Source organism: Entelurus aequoreus, linkage group LG11 (genome assembly GCF_033978785.1).
Source record: "Entelurus aequoreus isolate RoL-2023_Sb linkage group LG11, RoL_Eaeq_v1.1, whole genome shotgun sequence".
In the NCBI taxonomy this organism is placed as follows: domain Eukaryota; kingdom Metazoa; phylum Chordata; class Actinopteri; order Syngnathiformes; family Syngnathidae; genus Entelurus; species Entelurus aequoreus.
The window spans coordinates 43,028,064-43,055,147 of NC_084741.1; the positions used below are offsets into that span (position 1 = coordinate 43,028,064).

General features: G+C 36.9%; 2 protein-coding genes across 7 annotated transcripts in view; both read left to right on the forward strand.

Moving 5' to 3' along the window:
- Positions 1–25,540, forward strand: LOC133660159 (zinc finger protein ZFAT-like). Of its 2 annotated transcripts, none has more exons than XM_062063369.1 (24): positions 1–203; positions 2,179–2,337; positions 2,584–2,733; positions 2,819–2,947; positions 3,073–3,177; positions 4,200–4,352; positions 4,429–4,502; positions 8,042–8,136; positions 8,260–8,328; positions 8,591–8,739; positions 8,912–9,003; positions 12,326–12,474; positions 12,557–13,289; positions 15,641–15,758; positions 17,999–18,231; positions 18,372–18,453; positions 18,566–18,679; positions 19,044–19,217; positions 19,311–19,399; positions 21,922–22,057; positions 22,142–22,248; positions 24,322–24,409; positions 24,506–24,612; positions 24,696–25,539. In XM_062063369.1, the coding sequence occupies exons 1-24, from the start codon at positions 185–187 to the stop codon at positions 24,885–24,887; spliced, it is 3,516 nt and encodes a 1,171-aa protein (XP_061919353.1). In that variant the 5' UTR covers positions 1–184; the 3' UTR covers positions 24,888–25,539. The 2 variants fall into 2 exon arrangements, with proteins under 2 accessions (XP_061919353.1, XP_061919352.1); XM_062063368.1 differs by lacking the exon at positions 1–203 and adding an exon at positions 1,490–1,638 and having other exon boundaries at positions 24,696–25,540.
- A 782-nt stretch (positions 25,541–26,322) lies between these two features.
- The window catches only part of mtbp (MDM2 binding protein), a 51,084-nt gene continuing 50,322 nt past the window's right edge, over positions 26,323–27,084 (forward strand). For 3 of the 5 annotated variants that reach the window (XM_062063375.1, XM_062063376.1, XM_062063377.1), the window contains exon 1: positions 26,323–26,521. In XM_062063375.1, the coding sequence (XP_061919359.1) occupies positions 26,455–26,521 (67 nt within the window). In that variant the 5' untranslated portion in view covers positions 26,323–26,454. The remainder of the gene's footprint in view (positions 26,522–27,084) is intronic. The other 2 variants (XM_062063373.1, XM_062063378.1) reach the window with 2 other exon arrangements.

Sequence of the window (27,084 nt, forward strand, 5' to 3'; positions counted from 1 at the left end):
AAACAGCACCAAATCCAATCGACTTCCGTTGAATAGGAGGACTTATGTCGCACATTCGTCAGAAATTTCAATCTACAAGTAAAAATCAGCTATTAAATAGTATTTCTGTTGTAATATCAGTTTATTTGGTACTGCATATGATTTAAATATTTGCTCTATATTTTATTTGCGGTCGCTCAAGAAAATGGATGCGCAAAAAACAGGTAGGAATTTGTGTCCGTTTTTGGTCGAATGTGTTTGTTGTTGCTCAATGTTAACTTGGGCCAAAGCAGCAAAAGCAAATCTTGTTATTCAATGGCGGTTTCCAACTCAACGCTATTTCGGTCGCATTACAACACTTCGTTTTTTATTTTTTCGCTTGCCTCCTTGAAACGTTTGATTTGTGATAGCTGCTAAAGTTTGAACCTTTTGAAAGAGCTCCTTTGCATATGTGGCACGATGTTTTGTTACATAAAAAGACAACAAGAAAGAATATAATTACCCATTTCACGGCATCTGTAAAAACCGAACCACAAACACCATAATGTGGCACCTCTGAACAATTGCTGTTGTCCAGTTAAATCAGCACAAAGCGCATTCATTTACCCCCCAGAAGTCGTCTCACGTGATCACGACTGATGTCACAATCCAGTCATGGGCAATAGAATATTTTAATAAAAGTAATTCACCTTTTTGCATGTAATGGAGGTGATATAGGCAAGCTGTCCATTAACCTTAATGGTGCCACTGCTTGTGACTTAACAAACTATTTTCGAATGAAAAATCTATTCAAAACACAATAAAAAAAAGTCACCTATGTCATATAAAAAGTATTATCATGTAAATACATAGTTCTAGAGAATTTTTGCACACCTTAATCCCTGATTTCTACAAGATGCGAAAAGGCAGCGGAACGTCATCGCCTGAAACAATTTATATTTCTTTTTATGGTCTTAGTCATTTTTGTATTATGGCCATCAAATTTTACCTTAGGGTCCAAAATAACACCTGGATATTTAAATTCCTTTACCTGCTCTATTTTATTTTTGATTGATGTTGACCTAAATTTCCTTTAATGGTTTTTTTTCTCCAAAGAGGAACACATTGAGACTGTTTTGATATATAAACAGTTATTTTGAAGCCATGCTGATACTTCAGCTAACTGTCTGTTTAATATATCTGAAGCCTGTTGAGGGGTGTCTGCTGCCACATAAATGATTGTATCATCTGCATACATTTGGCAGATGGTATTTTTGCAAATATTGGGGAGGTTATTAATACATACACTGAAACGCAGCGGACCCAAAATAGCGCTAACTATCCGCAAAACTTCTAACTTTGCCAGTCAATTTAGCTAAAAATCTGCTTGTGTTAGACAGGAAGTGAAGCACAGACACACAATACATTTTCCAGTTTACTTTCAAAATAAAATAGTCCGTCTTCATTTGTATTTTACACTTTGAAACATCCTAATGGACAGGGACGGATATGAAGTCAACTTGTCAAAAGTTTTCAGCTCGTTGACACAAATGGATGAGGACATTCTGATTCTGGAGGTCCAAAATTTGAGAAGCATATACAGTACAGCCATATCCCTGCAGCTATATAGGGTCCTGTGTCAAACACCAGCTGATACGCGGGCCTGGATGCAGAGAAGTGGTTAGTGTCTGAAATATGAAATGTCTGTGTGTGTGCATGTGCACAACGCTCGCCAGGCATGATGTTACTGTTGTGTTGTTACTGTCTACATAAAAAAGAATAAAGTTGTCATTCTGCAAGGCAAAACGTGCCCGCCTGTGGGTATTGATGGATGGCAAAGCTGGAGACGTTCCGTGGTGTTTAATTCAGTGTTTACTTTACTTTAACCAACGCTATTTACCTGCACGACATGGACCGCAGCAGAATAGCTTTGGGTATTGCCGGACGGCGTATGGCGGTGTGGTTCTGCATCCTGTGGAAATCAGGGAAAGACTTGTTTGCAGAATAAATGAGACCTAATTACACCAGAAATTTTTTTATTTTGCACCCCTGAATGCAAACAATTCAAAATGGCTGACTTTTTTATTTATATTGCAACTAGCAATCCAGGTGGGGGAACGTCCATTTTTCCTAACATTCTGTATGAGTTTGTAGTCTTCCCCGCTGTGGATTAAAATTTGGTAAATTGTGCTTAAAATCGTATTCTTTCTGTCTCCCTAGCTGGTTCTGTGTTTATGTGTCGGCTCTGCAACCTCTTCTCTCCCACTCGCTCAATGCTGCTGGTCCATTGCTCGCAGATGCACCCACTTCACGAGCCTCATGAAGACATCATCGTCCCTTTGCAGCCCCTTACAGGAGTACCCTTGGAAACGTTAGCAGGTCACAACTCCGATTTTCGATTTTCTTCCTAAGTCCTTATGAGCTCAGAAGAGAAATTCTGTTACACCATGCTTTGTAGTTTTGTTGCACACCTTTGCATGTTTTATTTCAACTGTACTATCACATACAGTCACAATGGACAATGTATTACATTATTATGGTTGCAACACAAATACTTACTGACATTACTGCAATACAATTACTTTTGTTTTTTAAATCAAAAGATTGACCCCGATCTGTGTCTAGAGAGCCCAGTTAAGCGGAAAAGAGGACGACCTAAAGGTTCCACCAAGAAAATGCGCACAGATTACGGAGATACCAGAGAGGACTCCACTCGGTCTTCAGACGACAAGGTCCAAATACAAGAAAGGCAAAATGAGGAGGAAGACAAACACGGTAAAGCACAATAGAGATGAGGCGTTGGATGTTGTGTAAGGAAACCCCTAACAGTGAAGTCATCCACTCTATTTGTCCCTACTAGATGAAAATGACAGGATAGCCGGGCTGAAATGCAAAGACTGTCACCGTTTGTTCAGCAACAGACGACAGATCGTCAAACATATCTGCCTGAAAGCACCAGATGAGGAAGAAGAGGAGGATGATGACACTGGTGAGGAAATACGCCTGAATGCACCTGAAAAGTGCCATTCAGTCAAGGCGAGCACTTGGGGAAACATTTCTCACCAATATTATAATATTTTTTTATGTCACACTTACAACTTGCATGCCTTCCAGGGGACATCTGTAGAAGAGAAGAAGTTGAGGACTCTGAAAATTTGGACCCTCAGGGAGTGGATCTAAATTCAAAGCACAAAAGTTCAGACACCAAGAGAAGAAAGAGTAAGTTCCTGCTATTTTACTCAGAGACTCATGCTGCACTGTTGTTAGCATGAGACTTCTTCCTCAGTCTATGTCCACAAGAACAGTAATATCAACTGTCCTTTCAGGGACCTGTCATAAAAATGTCATTAAAAAGACCATTGAAAGTTTTTTTTAAAGCAGAACAATGTAATTGAAAGTCTAATAATATAAACAAAAAACAATTGTGAGGGCAGCAACAAATAATCAATTAAATCGGTTAGAAAAAACATTTGATTTGTATTCTGTTGCTTTGATTCATCCCTTAATAAGTGTAACTAATACAAATTAATAAGATCTGGACCGCATTGAGTACCCAGAACTTTAAATATGCAGACATAGTTTTCAAACGGCCGCTGCAATTGAGCACACATAAGAGCTTTGTAGTACTGTGATCTGTGTCAGCTTACAGAGAAGAGTTTTTATTTTTATTTTTAGTAATGCACACATTTAAAAGTGCAATTTCAATGTTGATGACGTGCAGTTATTTGTAAAACAGAATGAAAGTTATGGAAAGCAAGAAAATAATATTTATCTAAACTATTTTACCATAGAATACGCATTGAAGCTATAAAGTGTTTTTTATCCGGTTACTGGATTAATTGAACAAACTAATCGATCGGTTACTCAATTACTATAATAATTGATAGTTGCAGTCGTAACAACAGTGTCATTTATTTTTTAAACGTAACTATGCACGTTACTTTGAACATGGTGTGTGTGTGTGTGTGTGTGTGTGTGTGTGTGTGTGTGTGTGTGTGTGTGTGTGTGTGTGTGTGTGTGTGTGTGTGTGTGTGTGTGTGTGTGTGTGTGTGTGTGTGTGTGTGTGTGAGACATTTTTTGATTTGATTTTCAGAAAAAATAATCCCCAGGGAATCACATTCTCAGTAATGAGCTAGAAAATCATAATAAAGCTCTTTCTACTCTATTCACATTTGTTGCAGAAGCATGAAGCCCTCGAAAATAGTGAGAACTAATGCCTTATTCTCTTTCTCTGTGTGGAGGAATGAAGAGTTCTCAGCGACCAAGACCCAACAAGAAAAGTCGTATGCTTTCCGATGGTGGCGAAAGTCACACATCCAAAGAAGATAGCCTTACAACTGGAAGCAAAAAAAGTGTCATCAATGTTGTACTCACGGAAGATGAGTCACTGCCAGGCCAGTATTGTATTTTTATTTTTATAGCGACATGTTTGACCATTCAATTTTAATGTTATCTTTGCTGGTATCACAGGTGTCACTAAAATGATTCCAGTTGAGAACATTTCAACAGGAGCGGAGCATGTAAACATTCCGGATGAGACTCAAGTGAGTCTTTGGTGACACAAATCAGAATAATTTGAAGATTCACTTAACCCCCTTGCAGCCTGCCATAAATAAGGTATTATGGATCTGACAAAAGCATTCAACACTTTTCTTGAACCAGTTACATATATATATATATATATATATATATATATATATATATATATATATATATATATATATATATATATATATATATATATATATATATATATATATATATATATATATATATATATATATAAATATATACAGTATATAAATATATGTGTGTGTGTATATGTGTGTATATATATAATATATATATATATATATATATATATATATATATATATATATATATATATATATATATATATATATATATATGTGTGTGTATATATATATATATATATATATATATATATATATATATATGTGTGTGTATATATATATATATATATATATATATATATATATATATATATATATATGTGTGTGTATATATATATATATATATATATATATATATATATACAGTATATAAATATATATATATATATATACAGTATATAAATATATGTGTGTGTGTATAGTGTGTATATGTATATATATATATATATATATATGTGTGTGTATATATATATATATATATATATATATATATATATATATATATATATATATATATATATATATATATATATATATATATATATATATATATATATATATATATATATATATATATATATATATATATATATATATATGTCTTAATTAGATTATCCAAAAAATAGTGCTCGATACCGTGGTAGAGCGTAATATGTATGTGTGGGGAAAAAATCACAAGACTATTTCATCTCTACAGGCCTGTTTCATGAGGGGTTTTCCTCAATCCTCAGGAGATTTTAATGGAAGCATTCACATACCATGGTTTATATAGGGCACAGAGCGGGTGGGTACAGGCATATATATATATATATATATATATATATATATATATATATATATATATATATATATATATATATATACATATATATATATATATATATATATATATATATATATATATATTAGTGCTGTGAATCTTTGGGTGTCTCACGATTCGATTCAATATCGATTCTTGGGTCACGATTCGATTCAAAATCAATTTTTTTTTTTCTATTCAACACGATTCTCGATTCAAAAACTATTTTTTTCCCGATTCAAAACGATTCTCTATTCATTCAATACATAGGATTTCAGCAGGATCTACTCCAGTCTGCTGACATGCAAGCAGAGTAGTAGATTTTTGTAAAAAGCTTTTATAATTGTAAAGCACAACGTTTTATCAACTGATTGCAATAATGTAAATTTGTTTTAACTATTAAATGAACCAAAAATATGACTTATTTTATCTTTGTGAAAATATTGGACACAGTGTGTTGTCAAGCTTATGAGATGCGATGCAAGTGTAAGCCACTGTGACACTATTGTTATTTATTTTTTATTTTTTATAAATGTCTAATGATAATGTCAATGAGGGATTTTTAATCACTGCTATGTTGAAATTGTAACTAATATTGATACTGTTGTTGATAATATTCATTTTTGTTTCACTACTTTTGGTTTGTTCTGTGTCGTGTTTGTGTCTCCTCTCAATTGCTCTGTTTATTGCAGTTCTGAGTGTTGCTGGTTTGGTTTTGGAATCGGATTGCACTGTTATGGTATTGCTGTGTATTGTTTTGTTGGATTGATTAATTTAAAAAAATCAATTTTTTAAAAATGAGAATCGATTCTGAATCGCACACCATGAGAATCGTGATTCGAATTCGAATCGATTTTTCCCCACACCCCTAATATATATATATATATATATATATATATACATACACAGTATATATATATATGTGTGTATGTATGTACTGTATGTATGTGTACATATATGTATATATATATGTATGTGTGTGTGTGTGTATATTTATTTATTTATTTATTACAGGTTACCAAAAAAATAAGGTTAGTGCTAGGGTCAAACGATACAGAAGCATTGGTGCATTATGAAACACAAGGAGTGATCCTGAGTCCCTCGATACCGTAACGTGTGTGTTACTTTAAGAAATGTCATTTGACTGTGAAGCGGCAAATTAAGTTTATCAGGAAGCGCTTCTTTTGAAGTCAAGGAGTGGTGTGCCGCATTTGACATCGGTTTCTGCCGTCCTCATTGATCTGAATGAAACTTAGAAAAAGGCAAAGTTCCGAATTGTGGGATCATTTAGATTTTATAATGCCAAATAAGGCAAATGTTCTTCTTTCCCTGTTTCCAGTTGGCTCATTGAGCAGAGTTTTGTATTGCTTTCTGAACAGCTTTAAGTAAAAATACAATCTACTACAGTATATTTCCTGTATGCATGTTCGAAACAACAACTACTAATTTAATGTACAGGTCAATTGTCGGGACTTTTTCAATCCAGCAGATGGGGCCCATTTTGAAACACCAACTCAGTATCGGTGCAGTGTCAATACAGCCAGTGAATGTTTCATTACCACCCATCACTAGTTTGTACGATTTGCAGATCACACTGTTACGTTTTGTTTTAGTAAGAACAAACAAAAACTAGAACAAATTAAGATTGTGGTTTACAGAGAAGTAATGATACCAGAATTGCAGTCGTCGATAACAATACCTATGAATTTGCACGATTTTCGATACTTATTCGATACCACAATTAAAAATAGAAAAAAACAGAACACATGTACTTTTAACTTGACTATTTTATTGAAAACCATTCCAAACTGTCAAGTATTTAAGATCACTGTGCTTCAGCATCTTTTTGCACAGAAAACTAATTCGCATTCGTGACAGGCTTCCGCGAATAAGTAGAACGATGACATTTTGGAGATCAACTTGGTATCAAAGTATTGATACCTTTGACAACCTTGGTGGTTTACAAATATGACTATCTTTGAAACTTAGCAGAATTAAATAATATTGATTTTTAATACAAGAAAAGACATTCAAACATCATTGTTTCATCGTTGAATGAAAAAAATGTTTAGGGGTCATAATAGTTGACAAAAAGAGCTGCAAATCTCACATTTAGAAATTCACAATTAAAATAAACTGTCCTTTATTACTGAATAAAGAAAAACATGTTCTCACTTGATACTTAACACTCCTAATGGTGTTCCCGTTTTTGAGTTATTGTGTGCAGATGGCAAATAGATAGATAGATACATTGTTGATCCCGAGAGAAATTGTAGAGCAAGGGAAATTACCTTAAAACTGTATGCACTTAATTCACTGTACTGCGAATGAGGACAATTAGGACAAAACATAATGATGGTTACATGGAACAGACAAACCCTCCACATTAAATCATTAAATTCCAAATAATGTAATTCACTTATCTGGAACAAATGGCTAAACTCATGCACAAAGCAAACAATAGCCTGCGACCTAAAAAATGTTTGTTCATCAAGCTGGAATAATTTAAATTATAATTTTTACGAACAAAATAACAATAATGAATACATTTGCCAATGTATCGCTTTGTATTTGTGGTGCAAACATCCAGACTGCTGAAGTCTCACAGGGTGAGCCAACTGACACTGCTACTCAATTCCAACCTCCAGCCAATGACGAAGACCCCAAAGCAGAACAGGAGCTAAGGTACTAAAATGCACAGAAATATAATCTTACACATATTTATTAATCAGATGCAAGAAAAAAAACTGTTTAGTTTTTGACATTTTCTGCTTGTCTGATTAATTTTGTCTTCTTCTCCCACTACAGCTCAGACAAAGCGACAACAACACCTGGAAAAGGCTTCCAAGAATATTCCATCAAGCAAGATGCTCCCAAGTACTGTATGAATACGTATATGTATGAATTATTACATTTGAAGTCATATAGGAGCTAATTAAATTATCCTAAACTCATAGTGTACATACAGTTGTATGTTCACAACGTGCAAAGAAATGTCCATAGAGGCATGCTTGGATGAGTTTAGTTGGATTTGTAATGTATTATTCAGCCAAGAAAATGCATTCATTAACCTCAAAATCTGTCACTGTAGCAACAACAATGATTATGATGATGCTCATCAACGTGTGTCTCTCCCCAGTTTATTCCAGACCCAGCTGAAAGTTTTTGCCTGTGAGTTTTGCAATAAGATCTTCAAGTTCAGACACTCGCTCATATCCCACCTCAGGACACATACCCAAGAGAAACCCTTCAAGTGTCCACACTGTGACTACGCATCAGCCATCAAGGGTAAATCACTGCTCCCTTGCAAACAACAAAAATGTGTTACTCACTTTTTCTGAGATGCTGTAAAATACAAACTATATAGAGAGTAAAAAAAAAGAATGGAAGTCTCGCTAACATCCTAATTTTTTTAGTAGAAGTTATTCAGTTCTTATTTCCAATTTTTTGTCTTTAAAAGCCAACCTGAACGTTCACCTGAGGAAGCACACAGGAGAGACGTTTAGATGTCAGCAGTGTCCTTTCCACTGCCTCAGCCCAGGACACCTGAAGGTCTGTTTGCAGTCTTTTCATCAAGTATTTGCAGTAGTACTCATGCTCGTACCATATGAGCCACTATTCATAATTATAGTTTAAAGCTCTGATTTTAGCCTCACTTAAAGAAGCATTACACATCATACATCATTGGTTCTGTGGCAGAGCTCTAAACTTAACACTTGTATCTTGAATTATTGTCTCCCATTAAAATGAATTAAAATACATTTAATTGTTGCCTGCTCCTACAAAACAGCACAATTTTAACATGTAACTTGCCTTTAAAAAAACAAAAACTTTTATATAAGATAATACAGTGGAACCTTGATTAACAAACGTATTTGTTCTTGAACAGGGTTCATGAATCAAAAAGTTCTTATTATGAAGCAAATTTTGCCATAAGTGCACACACGCGCGCACCCACACAGAAGTCCCGAACGATCAGAAATCACAAATATCCTTAACTTTAACAACCATAATTAGTGCTACAATAATAAACATTTAAAAAAGTTAAATCCACTAATAGTACATAAAGCAAGATTCTGATTAAAATTTGCAAAGGTCCTTTTGTGAGCTGCTCATCAAGAGGAAAGAAAAAGCAGACAGAGGGAGAGAAGGGCTCAAACTATGCAATGGAATACATCCCTATACTTTAACAAAAAAAGATTTGTCGAGTGATATCAAAGATTATACGTCAGTCACGTTTCCAGACATATCGAACCATTGTGCTCCAGACGCCATTCTACACGACAAAACAGATGAAAACATGGAAAAACACGGAGGTCTACAACTTCTTTGTGCGTGGTTGGGTCAAGGAAATTGGTATCAGACTCTTACGTAGAAATATGCATCGTTTTTGCTTGGGTAAAGTTGCGTATTATGATTTAACTACAACTACTGCCTTGTTTGTTGCTGTTGCACGCGCCGTTCACGAGTAGCGTGTTTTCCCCTTCTTTATCAAAATATAACAATAAATGTCAACATTGTGTATGTGCTGAAAGCTTCATTTATGATTGTTGCCTTTGTTAAAAGCTTAATTATTTTAGGTTTTGCTCACATTTGCTTTATTTTATTTAGACTCGCCGAGTTGGTGTTTGTCGAAATACTCGTAGCAAACATAAAAATAATATCAACACAATTCTTGTCACCGGAAATAATAAACGTAAAAATAATATGAAACAAACCTTTTAACAAAGGGATCACTGCAAACTTGTGCATTCTTCGACTATGCTCCCTTGGACTGGAGTGCGTGCTGCTTTTCTCGTCGTCGTTTCGTAAAATCTTGCACTCTTCCGCCCTTCTTGATAACCTCTTGAGGAACTCTGAAGAAATGTTTATCCTTTTTGCAACTTGTTTTTTTTTTTTTTTTTTTTTTTAAATTTCCTTTTTGCAACTTGAATAACTCGTACAGCCGAAAACAACGCAAGCATAGGGCATTTTTTTTCTCCGAGAAAGGCTAAATGATGCCTAGTACCCATTGAGAACAGAAGACCCACTCGACATCCATTGCTTTCGGTCTCCCCTAGAGGTGGGGGGGGGGTTACCCACATATGCGGTCCTCTCCAAGGTTTCTCATAGTCATTCACATTGACGTCCCACTGGTGTGAGTTTTCCTTGCCCGTATGTGGGCTCTGTACAGAGGATGTCGTTGTGGCTTGTACAGCCCTTTGAGACACTTGTGATTTAGGGCTATATAAATAAACATTGATTGATTGATTGATTGAATTGCTTGACCATCACAAATATTTAATGGGCGGGATGTGAGCCCGACATGACGTCAGTAAAATCCAAGCAATTGCTTCGCCAAGTTGGCAACACGCTCAGTCTTTTTTTTAATGATTTATATCTTTAATTCAATGAATATCATCCACTTCTTCTTCTCAGCACTCTCCTTCACACTCTTGTATTCCATCCCAACAAGGTTATTTATATCTCTAGCTAAAAGCTAATGCTACCGAGTAGGACTAGACCAGGGTTGTCAAAGTAATTCATCTCAGGGGCCGCATGAAGGAAAATCTATTTCCACGCGGGCCGGACTGACGAAATCATGGCATAATAATTTTAAAATAAAGACAACTTCAAAATTGTTTTGTTTGTCTCACTTTAGCCAAAAATAGAACAAGCATATTCTGAAAATGTACATATTGTGAATAATCCTTTTGGCAAAACATTTTGTTAGTTAAAAAATTCTGAGAAAAAAATTGGTGAAGTTTCAAAGCACCATGACAATGAACATAGACTTTGTCTCAGTATATTTACAAAGCCATTAAACTTTAAGCACTCCCAAGGACAAGCGGTACAAAATGGATGGATGGATGGATGTTTAGGATTCTCATGTTGGGAGTTCACCATTAAAGACATGTTTGGAAAAGCATCTGAGTGTTTTCTCAAACCGCCGCATTGGTGAAATCCACAACTGCCACAACACATTCATTTATCATCATTCAATTATTACAATTATGATATAATCAAAACAATTGTCAAAATTGCGTCATGATAGCCGGATTGAAAGTAACATAACTACAAACTTAACCAATGTGAACATGCTAGATTTAAGCATGAAATAAAATAGAACAAACAAAAAACTATTAGAAACACATTTTTCAATGGAGTTCAGAGTGCACATCATGTCGTCAAACAATTGCGAGCGCTGCACAGAACTCTTAACTACTACAATGATGATGGTCATGTTGACTTAAGTCTTTGCATCATACCGTTTCGTTATTTTATCCTTTGAATGGATAATTTACAATTAAACAAGGTATTGTGTGTCGCTACAGCATTCGTCTGCCCCTAGCCACAAAAGGAGCAGCTGATTGCTTGCACATGGGCTGATTGGAGTAGAGGCAGCCCATCCGAAGGGCGCTTGAAGTCACCTGACACGTCATCTTAAACCGTGTGATGTGTGACGTGGGTTACACTTGAATTGCTATTACGACATCCAGTGGACACATTTAGAACAGCTTTAAAACATTTCAGCTAATTTTTATACCTGGCAAACTCATTTTGTGGGCCGCAGGCCGGATTAAACCTGATCGTGGGCCTGATCCGGCCCGTGGGGCGTATGTTTGTCACCTCTGGACTAGATGCTTTTGGCGGATCGTACAGGGTTCACTGTGACATTTGCTATGCCAACTCATTGCGGGAATGGTTGTAACTCAAATTTTTGCTTGCAACTTAAAGCATACCAATCAGTTGAGAGACAGCTCTTATCTCAAAACACTCTTAGATTGAGGTACCAGTGTGGAGGATACCTTCATATCTATTTGTGTATTATCTCTTTAAATGAGAAGCATTATATGTGTGAATGTGCTTCAGAAATCTCTTTCTGTTTCTTTAGGTGCATATTGAGCGAGTACATTTGAAGTTGAAGCAGCATTGCAGCTACTGTCAGAAGAAGTACTCCGATGTGAAGAACCTAATCAAACATATTGAAAAATGTCATAATCTGCAGGACCCGCTTATCTACAAAAGCTATCAACAACTGAGGTTTTGTACCTCAGCATTCAAATATTTTTATCGTCAACAAATTTAGTTGCAGCTAACCCGCCGCACCGCTCTGTTGATTTAGGTTGAAGACTCGCCAAGGGCTGAGACAACTCCTCTACCACTGTCCCACCTGCCATCGTCACTTTAAGAACCTCTTGGAGCGTGAACGCCACCTGCTAGTCCACGGCCCGCAGCGGCCCTTTGCCTGCTTGCTCTGTGACCACGCTAGCACCAGCATGGCCACCCTCGCCGCTCACGTCAGGAAGCATCCCTTCTTGTACGTGTGCTGTTCGTGTGACAAGAAGTTTGTCAGCTGTCAGAGACTCAAGTGTCACCTCGCCGAGTGTCACTCTGAGCTGCAACAAGAGCAGGCGTTCACAGAGTGTATTAAAAACAGCTTTTACTTGATGAGCGGCGGACGAGGCTTGTCCGGAGATGGCGCAAGAGAGGACACGGAGGGTAGCAAAAAGCCGGGAGATGACAGCAGGGAAGAACGTATAAGAAATGGCGATGATGGTGAAGATGAAGACGTTAAATCTCAAGGCGAAGGTGCAGATGCAGAGAGCACAAGTGATGTTTGTGATCGAAAATCTCAACCTCAGAGTATCCCCATGGCACAAAACGGTGTGGAGTCCTCGAAGAGGGAGGACAATAAGCAAGGACACACCACTCCCTTGGAAAACATACCCACAAATCCAAATGCACAGTCAGCTGATGACAACAGTCCAGTTTCTTCTTCATTGTCATCGACAGAGAGTAAAGATCTGTCCTCAACACCTTCCGAGGAAGATGAGCCAACTCCGCAATCTGACAAGGTATAATCATTGCACATGTAGTGTCATATTTTATCAATTTGATAATTCAATGAAAAATCTTAATCAAATAGTCGTAGACCAATTGATTAGGGTTATTCCGATGAGGGTTTAATGCGGACGATTCTGACACCGATCATCCATGATTTATTTATTGTGAGTGATATTGACATTTTAACAATATCAACACAATATTTAAAAAGGTTCCTTATTTTCTTTTATTACATGCAATTGTTTGATCAAAACTACCGGTAGGTCAATTTTAGGGATGGAGTATATGGCCAAAAACCTATGCTGCGATATAATATTTGACATAAAAATGATAATTGAACCATTTCAAAACAAATTATAAAAGCTGCTAATTTAGCTGTTGACATATGTGTGCTAATTTAGCTGTTGACATATGTGGTAACGTATTGCGTTATTTCCAGATGTATTATTTTTTCAAAGTTATTTATAATCTATTCGCTAATTTAGTGTTAATAGCTGGTTATTTTCTGTTGTAACATGGTTTTATCCACATTTCTGTTAAAATGTTATAGGCACTTATTCTTCTGTTGTTTGGATACTTTTGTGCGATACTACAAATTTGGGTGTCGATCCAAATACAGGGGCAGTATTGGTCATACCAATGTCCATACTTGGAATTTTCAATGTTTGATTACAATTATAACCAGAGAACAACAGAGAATGGCCGTGTAACAATATCAATTAATAAAATATTTAATTCAATTCATACAATATTTTGAGCAAAATAAAGTCAATACTTCATAAAAACTACACAAAAGCAAAAATTGCTACTGGTAACAAAAACGACAAAAAAATATATTACTCTAGATGCTACAGTCTGTTGAGGACTCATTGTTTCACTTGTCAAATTTGTGGAAAACAGCTAGAATGTGTCAATGTGTCAACCTTAGTCAATAGCTAAACAAAAGCAAAAACTACTATTTGCATTCTAATGGGCCATATTATATTTTTTCTTCTAGATTTAAATTAATTCCTTGGGGTCTCCATAAGATGTAATAGTGGTTCTTTGTCAACATTTTTCATAGATCATGTTTAGTTTACAGACTATCTTTAAGCCTCTTTCTGACCATCTCTTCTGGTTGCGTTGTTTTATGGGCAGTTTTATTTACGTGCTGAAGTCCTCCTCTAAGCCACGCTCCTTACGACTGCCTCTCCACCTCATCAGCCACGTTGTAATTTTTAGCCCTTCCATATCGAGTCTACTGACAGATATGAGTTTGAACTATACGTTACAAATGGCGGAGGGTACATGTGCATGTACGAGCCAGTTTGCTCTACAACAAGAGGATAGATAAAAAGAAGGAATTAAGTGACGACAATGTCGGTCTCACGCAAAGCTCTTAAAATAAAATGTTACCATATATAGAGATATCCGCTGACGTCACCAATTCGAGAAAGTCACAAATGATATAAATTCCAAACAGCTCGCTTGGATGAAGTATGAAGGAAGGCAATGATGTTTTATAAATATCACTGCAATGCCTCCATGGTTTGATTTTAAATTTTCAGGACTCATGCGGATCCCAAAAACAGGTACCCATAGGTAAGATAACTTGGTTTTGCATTATAGGTCCTTTTGTTTAAATCATGTGTTTTTTGCCGTCAAAGTCCTGTGTCCACAGAATTTAGTCCCTGAGTTTGTACACATGAACGAAAACGACAAAAAAATGATTTTGATAGAATACACCATCTGATACACCATCGGTTGTTATATTGTCCTCTCTCTTGAGCCTAGACTCTTATTAATGTACTTGTTAATTTCCTGTTTATAACTGCTTTTTTCTGCTGTAACACAGTTCCATCTAGTTTAGTTTATTATTATTCTTCGGTCAACGGTCAACAAAATAAACAAACAGTTGTACATTCATAGATTGAAAAAGAAAATGTTGCAGACCGAAAGGGTTTAGCCTGAAGTTGAACACTACATTTCTTAAAGTATGCTAAGTACTTATTTCTTGGTGTTGTTTAAAGCTGGCTTAGCGGTTAGTTGAGCTATTAGCATGCCAGCTCCTGGCTTGCTCTCGGTGTTTAACATGTTTATCCTTGTCCTCCAGTATTAATAATACTTGATAAATAAGGGAGGTAATTATTATTAGCTTAAGGAAGCGGTTCCAAACTGTGTATGGAGACACATAATTAGCTGCTACCTGGGGACTAAAATGCAGTGTCAGACAGTGGAGATCGGCTTTTGTGAATGGCACTGAAAGACATTAATCTGCAATTGCGATTACTCATTTTTTACGAAAATATTCCGATACTGATAGGTCGGCGATCCATCAGCACATACCTCGAATTGATTAAATCCTTTGCTTATGTTGTTACAGGGATCGCAATTAAGTGCATTCCAGCAGGTGTTGTCATCCCTTCCCAAGACACGTCTTGACATTGAGATATTTCAGCGGCTCAGGAAAATGTATGGAGACTTGGAGTGTCAATACTGTGGTGAGATAATGGAGCCTGCACAAAATATGGTGGTACTTCGGTTTTTGTTTGCGATCTGTTCAAAAAGTCCAACCCAAACAGAATCGCAGAAAAAAAATGTTTACCCACATAAAATAATGCATATCCAATGGATCTGTTCCAGACGACCAAAAATATGCACACAAAACATGTGTACTTGCATGCAGAAAAAATAGGAGGGGAAAGGTCAGGCCCTCGGACACCACCTTTTGTACTTTTCTTTGTCTTTCCTAGATTCAATAGTCTTTTTCACCTTTATTATCAAAGTGCTGGCACTTACAACTTTCTTTAGCCCCACGGTGACTTATTTTCCAGTCATACTCAATTAAAAAGCTGAATTACAAACACAAGGAGTTTTTTTGTGGGGGCACGCAAAATAGTGTTTACTTTAGTTTGTTAGGTGCAGTACTTGGCCGCACGATAACTCAGAGGCGATAACCCAGAGGCGATAACCCTGGCCCAATTTAGGCAAAAAAAAGATAAGTCAAAAACCGAGTCATACAAAAAATGTGGCATACGAAAACTGAGGTACCACTGTATATGTTTCAATATAAATTGCCGTATCACAAATTATACAATAACTAACCATGGTAATAATTTTCAGTTTTGTTATCCAAGAGGTAGATTGAGGGTTAGAATCTCTGTGTGTCATGTGCATGTTGTCCCTGTGCATGTGTGGGTTTTCTCTGGGTACATCCCCCAAAACATGCATGTTTGGTTTATAGGATAGTAGAAATTGTCCATAAGTATGAATGTGAGTGTGAAGGGTTGTTTGTCTATATGTGTCCTGTGATTAACTGCTGACCAGTCCAGGTTGGACCCCACCTATCAGCTCTAGCTCACATGTGACCCTAATGAGGACAAGGAGTAGAAAATGAATAGATGGATGTCAAAGTGGTGGCTATGGCTTGCAGTGGCGTAAAACTGACTGCATCCTTTTAACCCTCTGGGGACATCCATCCATCCATTTTCTACTGCTTGTCCCTTTCTGGGGGTGCTGGAGCCTATCTCAGCTGCATTTGGGCGTAAGGTGGGGTGTACACACTAGGGCCAATTTAGTGTTGCCAATCAACCTATCCCCAGGTGCATGTCTTTGGAGGTGGGAGGAAGCCGGAGTACCCGGAGGGAACCCACGCAGTCACGCGGACAATTGATTGTAATTATCTTAAAAGACAAACGGGACATAAAACTCTTAAGTTTTTCGTAAGGCGTAAGGACATTTGTGAGTCATATTGTTTTTTTTTTACTTTTTTTTTCTCAAAATTCTCAATAAACTTCAGTTCTAAACAAAAATGACAAACATCTCTTTTTATTTTTATTTTGACCACTTTGAAGGCCTTCAAAGGGGCATAACGGCATAGCTCGGTTTGTATAGTGGCCGTGCCAGCAACTTGAGGGTTCCAGGTTCGATCCCTGCTTCCGGCATCCGAGTCACTGCTGTTGTGTCCTTGGGCAAGACACTTTACCCACCTGCTCGCAGTGCCACCCACAGTGGTTTAAATGTAACTTAGATATTGGGTTTCGCTGTGTAAAGCGCTTTGAATCACTAGAGAAAAGCGCGATATAAATATAATTCACTTCACTTCTGATTAGATAATCCCACAGGTTTCAATTAGTTATCATGTTATGCAATTGTATACTAATAAATGTGACATCATTTGATCAAAAGGCCTTCAAAGGGTTAGAATAAAAAAACTAAAAGATTGCATGGTTTCATATTTTTGTCGTGTTTGGTGGCTTTGGGGTATTGTCGATTTAATTGTGCACCTATACAAGAATTGGACATTTAAATGTATAATGGATAATGGAGTAACACAAAAACAATTGCGGCCAAAATACAACAGAAATGTACTGAAAGGACAGAAAAGGCAGCCTTTTCCCCCTGATGCAAACACAACTCACTTGGATAAAAAGTACATAAAAAACATTTTTTTATTGATCCTTTTTGATCAAAAACTAACAATGTTGTATCCCACTAGTAAACACTAGCTTGTTATGTGTCTGCCACAAACATTTCCTTGTACAAAAAGCAGGTCACACATTCTTGTGGTGTCCGGTGTTTCCATTATGTTTTTCCACAGTAAATAAATCCAGGTGTCACATGCCATCTATGACCATGCATTTGTAATTTTTCTTGTCCCAGTCAGGATTTTTCAACCTGTATTATTTAATCACGCAATGTTTGCCCAATCTAATGACAATGTTTCCCCTTTTCTTCACAGGGAAACTGTTTTGGTACAAAGTCCACTATAACGCCCACGTGCGTACACACACCAAGGAGCACTTGCACTACTGCTCAAAGTGTAACTACTCTTCTATTACTAAGAGCTCTTTAAAGAGGCACCTCATTCAGAAGCACAGTGGCTTGCTGCTGCCATGCTCCCATCCGGGATGTAACTACACCACGCCAGATAAATACAAACTACAAGCCCATAGGAGGACACACCAAGAAGAGGTAGTTGAGTAGGAAATAATTGTAAAATTATGTTTTTGATTAGTTTTATTGCAGGCATAGTGAGGTTCAGACTATTTTCTTTAAATGTTCACTTTGTTGGTAGTCTCTTATAACTGCTGTATTTTTGCATGAGTTTGCAGTGCAAGAGTGCCCCTTGTCCTGTCTGCCATCAAAGCTATCCAGAGCACAGACTGAAACGGCACATCCAAATATCCCACCCTGGTAAAAGACACACATTTAAACAGACATTTAAACAAACATGAACTAGTTCAAATGTATTCCAATGAATAAAGGTAAAATGTACAGATAGGGTTTTTGATTGTGTGTTGATCAGATACAATACCAGTTAAAGGACTGATGGTAAAGCGTGCAGAGAAGTGCCCATACTGTGAGTCTTACTACCTAAAAAACAGCAGTGATTTCCAGCAGCACATCTGGGCTCACCAGGGTAAGAAAACAGCTGCAAAACCTCACTAAATCACAAATAAACATAATTTTATTCTCTTAGAAATGCTTTCACATTATTAGTTTCAATGTGTGTTTACAGAACTGCCTTATGCCATATAAAGAGAAGTTGGTTGTATACAAGATGTGTCATAAAGATTACAGGATTGGTGTCAAAACATATATTTTACAACCAAACTGACAGTAATAATTGCCATGAACGAAGTAAACGCAGCAGTATATCAAGAACTCGCAGTGAACGATGCTTCTCACATTGAAGAATGCCAATAACATCAACAACTGAACTGAATTTTTGCTGAGTAGTAACGAAAATATTATACTTTTTATATTTTATTTTTTGTTTGCAGGCGTGAAGCCATTTGTTTGCAGTATTTGCGACTATGCAAGCCGCAGCAGGAATAACTTGAAAAATCACATGAACCGACATAACAAAGAAAGAAGTCACGTCTGCGATCTGTGCGGTAAAACTTTTAAATCCAAAGTGTCGTTGAAGAGCCACCGACTGAGCCACACTGACGAAGGTATGCACATTCTTACCTATCAATATCTCCCACTCTTTGTTATGCTTAATGTGTTCTTCATAAAATTAAGGCTTTTGTTTTGTTTTCAATCAGGAAAACGGTTTAAGTGCTCAGAGTGTGACTTCACGTCGGTTTTGAAGGCTCCCTTGGCCCGACACATGGAGCAGCATGCTGAATTTAAGGTCAGAATAGAGTAATTAATACATCATGCTGCACATCAAACATGTTGTCATACCCCTGAGGAGTTTGTGTAAAATTTTAAGAAGTATTTATTCAAGCACAATAATACTTTAACTAACGACCACAATTCATTCCACAACCCCTCTTGTAACTCAGAACACCTCTATATCAAATCACCTTCGACCATTGAAATAAATTGAAATCAATGTAACCTGTGTTGGCCCTCCCAAAACGCCACAATTTCAACACATAACATGCTTTTTAAAAATAAAAATGTACTTTTAGTTAAGAAATATTGTTTGAAAAACATTGCAAAAGAATGTACTACAAACAACTACAGTAGTTGAATGTAATAATATTGTTCGGCATTTACTGTACCTTGAGGACCAGACTAATGCGGTGTCTACTTCGGCTGCTTCTCCGTCCTTTGTTGCTAATTATGCCTAATATCCCCTTATTATAAACAACTTGTTTTCATAGCGCTGGTTGCTTGGTTTTCTCGTGACATCTGGCAACACTGTCTCCGCCGTGTAACAATAGAAACTATGAAGTTGTTGTTTTTGTTCTACATGGATATATTCGAGTGACGAACCAGGAGGTCAGTGATAACAGCAAGAGAAATCTGAATCTGTGTACCAAAGGTAATGCTCGACCATCCAGTTTGTTGAGTCAGGATTAGACAGTCAATGTCAAACGCAGCTTCGGCAGCTTCTCACTATTTTCATAGATACATGTTTGTCGTTTGGACGTGTGTGACTTTCCGTAGACTCTGGCTCCAGATAATGTGATGTGCACTGAAGCTACAGTGGGGCTGACTCGGACCTAAGCATGTTTTTAATCGTTTGTTTTTCTAATTCGGTCGTCCGCTTCCTCTACTTTGCACTAACTTTCTTCATTCTGATGGTTGGAGGGCAGGATTGTGTTGCTCTCTGAGCAGCGCTCAAACATGCACATCAGCTGTCTAATCAAAATGTGTTTGTTTCTTGTGTAAACAAAGCAGGAACAACAACGTGTAACTCATTGCTGAAACGGCACAACTCTGTTACAAATATTACTCAACTGACGTTTAAATTAATAAAGCTATGCCCGCAACTTAATGCATAACAAAAAGCCAACTGCTCTTATCTCAAAGTACTTGTAAACTGAGGTACCACTGTAATAAAACTGGTACTTCAAAACACACTTTTGTATGATATTGCTGATAAATCAGTATTTAAATACTAAATTGTGTTATCACAACAGGCAGCACAGTGGTTAGCTTGTTGGCCTCACAGAAGATTGATGGTTTGAATCGCTGGTTGGGCATCTGTGGGGAGTATGCATGCATGCATGTGTGATTTCTGTGGAGACTGAAGCTTCCGCCCACATCCCCAAAATACATCCATGTTAGATGGTTGTTGGTTTTTGTGTGCTGTGATTGATTGGTGACCAGTCCAGGATTTACATCGCCTCTCGTCTAAAGTCAGCTGGGGTAGGCGCCAACTAACCTGCGATCCTACTGGGGACGAGCGATATAAGTAATGGATGAATGTTCCTGTTAGGGTTGTTCCTATACCATATTTGGTGTAGGAACATAAACGTATTTTGGTACCGGTACCAAAATGTATTTTGATACTTTTCGATACTTTTCAAAATAAAAGGGACCGCAAACAAATGTCATTATTGGCTTCATTTTAACGGAACATTTTGCAATACATTAAACATACCGGTATGTTTCTTATTGCACTCAAAGAACAAATTTAGAAGATTAAAACAAAAATTAAAAGGCATTAAACTCACTGGCATTAAACTCAAAGAGCAATTTAGAAATGCATAGTTATTACATAAGCCTGCCATAATCTAAGATTAGGTTAGAATTGAAAATAAATCTTTATTGACATTGTAATAAATGCATTATGGTTTATGCCACTCTTGATCTGTGCTATAAGACAAATACTAAAAACAATACGATTAAAACTGCACAGCTAAATCATGTAGCAGTTAAAACACACATTGTTAAAGATAAAACACAAATTGTAGGAATTTGTAAAAAAATTCAGTCATTTCACTTGGCATTAGTTTAGGCTACGTGGGCGGTTTTGGCTGCGCTAATAATTGGCAACAAGCCAGCTGTGTGTACTTCTAGGTATCTATATTCATGCCACCTTTGGCGAGGCATGTTTTAAAGCAGCGCGTCACCTTTATCATTAGTTTTGAAGCCCAAATACTTCCATCTTGCGCTCCACACATCCTCTTTATTAACAAGTAGAAATGCTGTTTTTTGCCATTCTTCCTCTCCTTGCGTTTGTTCTTGTATGTGCAGCTGTGCGTGCGTGATAACACACTCAACATCATGCGCCTCGGCTCTGTAAATCACCGCCACACGGCAGCATGCAGATGAAAAAAAAATTACCAATATTTTTCAAAGGCAGTATAGTATAGTTTTTAATTCATTAGTACCGCAGTACTTTATTAGTACCGGTGTACCGTACAACCTTCCTGCCTTACAAAATGTACTTCATTGACATGCTTTACTTTTTTGCAGCCATTTCGATGTGCTCACTGTCATTACTCCTGCAACACGTCCGGTCCCCTGAAGCGACACTACAAGACAAAACACCCGGATCAGAAATACCAGAATGTCGGAAAAGGTTTCTCTGACCAGGAATATTCAAAACAAGGTCAAACTCTAAAGTGTGAAAGATTCTGAGATCATACCATTTCAGAATCCTTCACACTTTACCATTTTTCTGCCTATTGTTTAGGTGGCATCAAGTGCCCTGAATGTAGATTTGTTTATGGCACCAAATGGGAGCTGAATCGACACTTGAAGAAGAAACACAGTCCAAAACAGGTGGAATGCACCTGGGAGGTACACACATGCACCATGCACCTATACACACTAGGGTTGTGTGATAAACAATATCCGGTATACAGTGTTGGTCAAAAGTTTACATACACTTGGAAAGAACATAATGTCATGGCTGCCTTGAGTTTCCAATAATTTGTACAACTCTTACTTTTTGGTGATAATGTGATTGGAGCACATACTTGTTGGTCACAAAAAACATTCATGAAGTTTGGTTCTTTTATGAATTTATTATGGGTCTACTGAAAATGTGACCAAATCTGCTGGGTCAAAAGTATACATACAGCAATGTTAATATTTGGTTACATGTCCCTTGGCAAGTTTCACTGCAATAAGGCGCTTTTGGTAGCCATCCACAAGCTTCTGGCAAGCTTCTGGTTGAATTTTTGACCACTTCTCTTGACAAAATTGGTGCAGTTCAGCTAAATTTGTTGGTTTTCTGACATGGACTTGTTTCTTCAGCATTGTCCACACATTTAAGTCAGGACTTTGGGAAGGCCATTGTAAAACCTTAATTCTTGTCTGATTTAGCCATTCCTTTACCACTTTTGATGTGTGTTGGGTCATTGTCCTGTTGAAACACCCAACATGCCCAAGACCCAACCTCCGGGCTGATGATTTTAGGTTGTCCTGAAGAATTTGGAGGTAATCCTCCTTTTTCATTGTCCCATTTACCCTCTGTAAAGCACCTGTTCCATTGGCAGCAAAACAGGCCCAGAGCATAATACTACCACCACCATGCTTGACGGTAGGCTTGGTGTTCCTGGGATTAAAGGCCTCACCTTTTCTCCTCTAAACATATGCTAGATATTGTGGCCAAACAGCTACATTTTTGTTTCATCTGACCACAGAACTTTCCTCCAGAATCATTCAATGATTTTGAAAATGTAAAGTACCAGTATCAGCACTGTTATGGCCAATACTGCCCCTGTAACTACTTGGTATTGGATCGATACACAAATTTGTAGTATATAAATGATCCAAACAATAGAACAATAAGTGTTTTTTACATTTTAGCAGAAGTGTAAATAGAACCATGTTACAACAGAAAGTAACCAGATTTTAACTGTAAATTAGCAAGTAGGTTGATAATAGTTTTGACAAAATAATAAACATTAATAATGCACGCAATATGTTACAGCATATATTTGCAGCCATATTAGGAACTTTTGTAACCTGTTTTGAAATGGTTGTATTATAAATTCCATATCAAATAGTATATCGTGATATACATCGTTATCACAGGAGGCTGCAATATACTCTATATCGTGATATAGATTTTAGGCCATATTGCCCATCCCTAAATCACACAATTAAAAATGAAATATTTACAGAGATGAAAATGCTCAGTTTTTACTCACAGAATGAAAGAGATGTTTTACAAATGTGGTATAGAGCAGGGATTCCCAACTACTGTGCTGCGCCACATTAGTATGTTGAGAAAGATCAATTATCCAATTTCACCTAATTTGTCTGAACATACACTACCGTTCAAAAGTTTGGGGTCACTTAAACAATTTTGTCGAATAGCCTTCATTTCTAAGAACAAGAATAGACTGTCGAGTTTCAGATGAAACTTCTCTTTTTCTGGCCATTTTGAGCGTTTAATTGACCCCACAAATGTGATGCTCCAGAAACTCAACCTGCTCAAAGGAAGGTCAGTTTTGTAGCTTCTGTAACGAGCTAAACTGTTTTCAGATGTGTGAACATGATTGCACAAGGGTTTTCTAATCATCAATTAGCCTTCTGAGCCAATGAGCAAACACATTGTACCATTAGAACACTGGAGTGATAGTTGCTGGAAATGGGCCTCTATACACTTCTGTAGATATTGCACCAAAAACCAGACATTTGCAGCTAGAATAGTCATTTACCACATTAGCAATGTATAGAGTGTATTTCTTTAAAGTTAAGACTAGTTTAATGTTATCTTTATTGAAAAGTACAGTGCTTTTCCTTCAAAAATAAGGACATTTCAATGTGACCCCAAACTTTTGAACGGTAGTGTAAGTACTTATTTACAACAAATAATGTATCTTATTTGATCTATCTATGGTTTTATTTGTCAAAATCCAGGTGGAGGAGACCGTAGAAACACATTATGTGCCTTTGGAGCAAGAAGAGCAGTTGACAGAAGAAAATGTAGCTGCCCTGCAGGACAATGGTGATAATTAGTAGAAGTACTTAGCAGAAACATTCAAAACAATTCAGTGTCTTTGCATTTAACAGATTGTATATGTGTATATTTTTTTGCGTACAGGGACTGTTAATATTCTCCAGCAGATTGCTGAGTTTAATACCGAGACTCATGACGCCATCACCTCAATGGTCGCCATGGCTCCCGGCACTGTTGCCGTGGTAGAACAGGTAAACGGCATCCTGCGTGTCTTCTGGACGCTGCCATCTCTTAAAATGTTATGTTGATTCGGCGCTTTGGTCTTCGTTTGCAGGTGGCGAACGAGAAGGGGGTTGGCGACAACCAGCTGATGGTTGTGAACGCAGACGGGGATCTCACTGGTGACCAGGTGATGGTGGTAGAGGAGGGGCACGGACTGGAGGGCCTGACGGTCCTCACCCAGGGCGACAGCACTCACCACTATATTGTCTACGTCCAAGAACACACTGTGGAAATCAACGAGTAATGCTAATATTTTGCATGAGACTCTCAATTTTGCTGCAGTATTCTTCAACAGTTATTAATAGGTCTATTTATTGAGCAACAAAATATCTTACTCATTTACATCTGTTCCCTGTTAGTATTTGATCTAAAAGTGCAATACCTTCAAGTAATACACTTTTTGTTTACAAATCTTATTTAATAAAATTCCTGTCCTAAACGTGCTGATTTATTGACGCATTCCATTACAAACATCAAAAAGCCAATATTTTTTAATTAAGAGATTTAGTTACATAGCTGTAATAAACAACAACAAAATCAACAGAGCAATACTTAATAATGTTGAACAGACCTGGTCATTATCATGTCTGATATAAGCTTTTTACTAACGTGTTAATGTTAGCATTGATGTCATAAAATGTAGTATATTGTTGCAACATGTTGCTGCAACTTCCAATGTTGATTTAGCCTGCAGGTTCAAGCCAGCAAAGAAGGTATTTAAGCTGACCAAGCAAACAAATGTTTTCGTCAGATGTGACAAAATTACATGCACAGACCAAGTTTTCTGCAAAGTTTGCTGGAAGGACTGATCCACCTCTCCCCATTACACACACACGTTGCCTGCAGTGCCAGTCTCCACAAGTGCAGGCCACATGCACACACAATTTTGCCCGCTACAAAAAACACAACAGTTTACCGTCCTAATCATGTGTTTCACTTGTCATTACATTTTTAAAGCATCATTCTGTTAAAGTCCTGTGAGAAACACTTAACCAAAATTGTTCAATCTAATTCCAAACATTATATATGACAAAGTGTACAGTTTTTTTTCTTCCTTTTGATATTGCACTGCTACAAGGTTTGTAATGCAAAAAATTACATGATGCATTAAAAGAAGTTGTATTATCAATCTTATCAATCAATCAATGAATGTTTATTTATATAGCCCTAAATCACAAGTTATGTATATTTAGGCCTGATCTTAACCCCAGTACACCAGCCCTTTTACATTTACTGTAGGAATGATAACTCATTTCATGCAACTCTTTCAAAAATAAAAACACACTGGCATAATGATTTAAATCAGATGGGCTGAAATGATTTTAAAAAACAAAAACTGGACATGTTTAAGATTTTTATATAGGGCTGAAGTTGAGTGGGAGATACTAGAAGCTACCCTATGTGGATATAACATTTAATATTAGACCAGAGGGTTCATTCATAATTGACATAGAATATAAGAAGTATTGATTCAATTCAAGTGTACATTTAGAGGCATATGGTTCTTAATGGTTTATTATTATTACAAATGATATTATGCAGATTTATTTTCTGTCAATAAACTAATCTAAATCCAAATGTTTCCCTAAAACAAACTACTCAACTTTAACGCGTATTTCAATCCGGTAATGGAGTCCCTATCCAGTAGGTGGCGGTAGCGTCTTTTAGTTGATTGACAAGGAAACATACACGTATGTTGAAGCAGAAGAAGAAGTAATGGCGGGAAATTTGACAACACGCAGACAGTTTACTGCCAACTTTTACTAAGGACAATCTGACTTTTTATGCTATTATATGCTTTAAAACACTAAATGGATAGATATGTTTTGTTTGTGTCTCTTTGTCAGACGGATGACAAACCCTTGGGGGATTGCAATTGTAAGTGTTTTTGTGTTTCACTAATTTCCTTCGACATAGTCCGTAGTGTGAGTTTAGTCCAGCCATGTTAAAAGTAGTTAGCTAATGCTTGCGATTGGTATGTAGATTGTTTAACATACAATTGTTTAACTCAAACAACGACGAGGAAGCGTTAACAAGAGTAGATCAAACAATGTAGAAGCACCTAAATGATAGCTAACTGTATGGCAACTGGTCATTGTACTCATTAATTTACACCGTGGATGTAAAAACTTCAGCACTTAATGTATGATTTTAAGTGTTAAACTGAGTCCTCTGAGACTACAGTGATGACGACAATACACTGTAACTACAGTAAAATGATTGGACACAGCAGTAACGAACAAAGTAAGCCAATGCATAAAAAATGTTGGCTTCACGAAGACAATATTGCTTAGATTTGACTGACTTCTTAGTAAGTAAACATTTAACTATATGTCGTACTGTGGTTGAAGTTTGTGGGGATGCATGTTGTTGATTTAGCTTAGCTACATAGATTTCAGCACGGTGGAAATGGGGTAGTGCTTGTGCCTCACAATACGAAG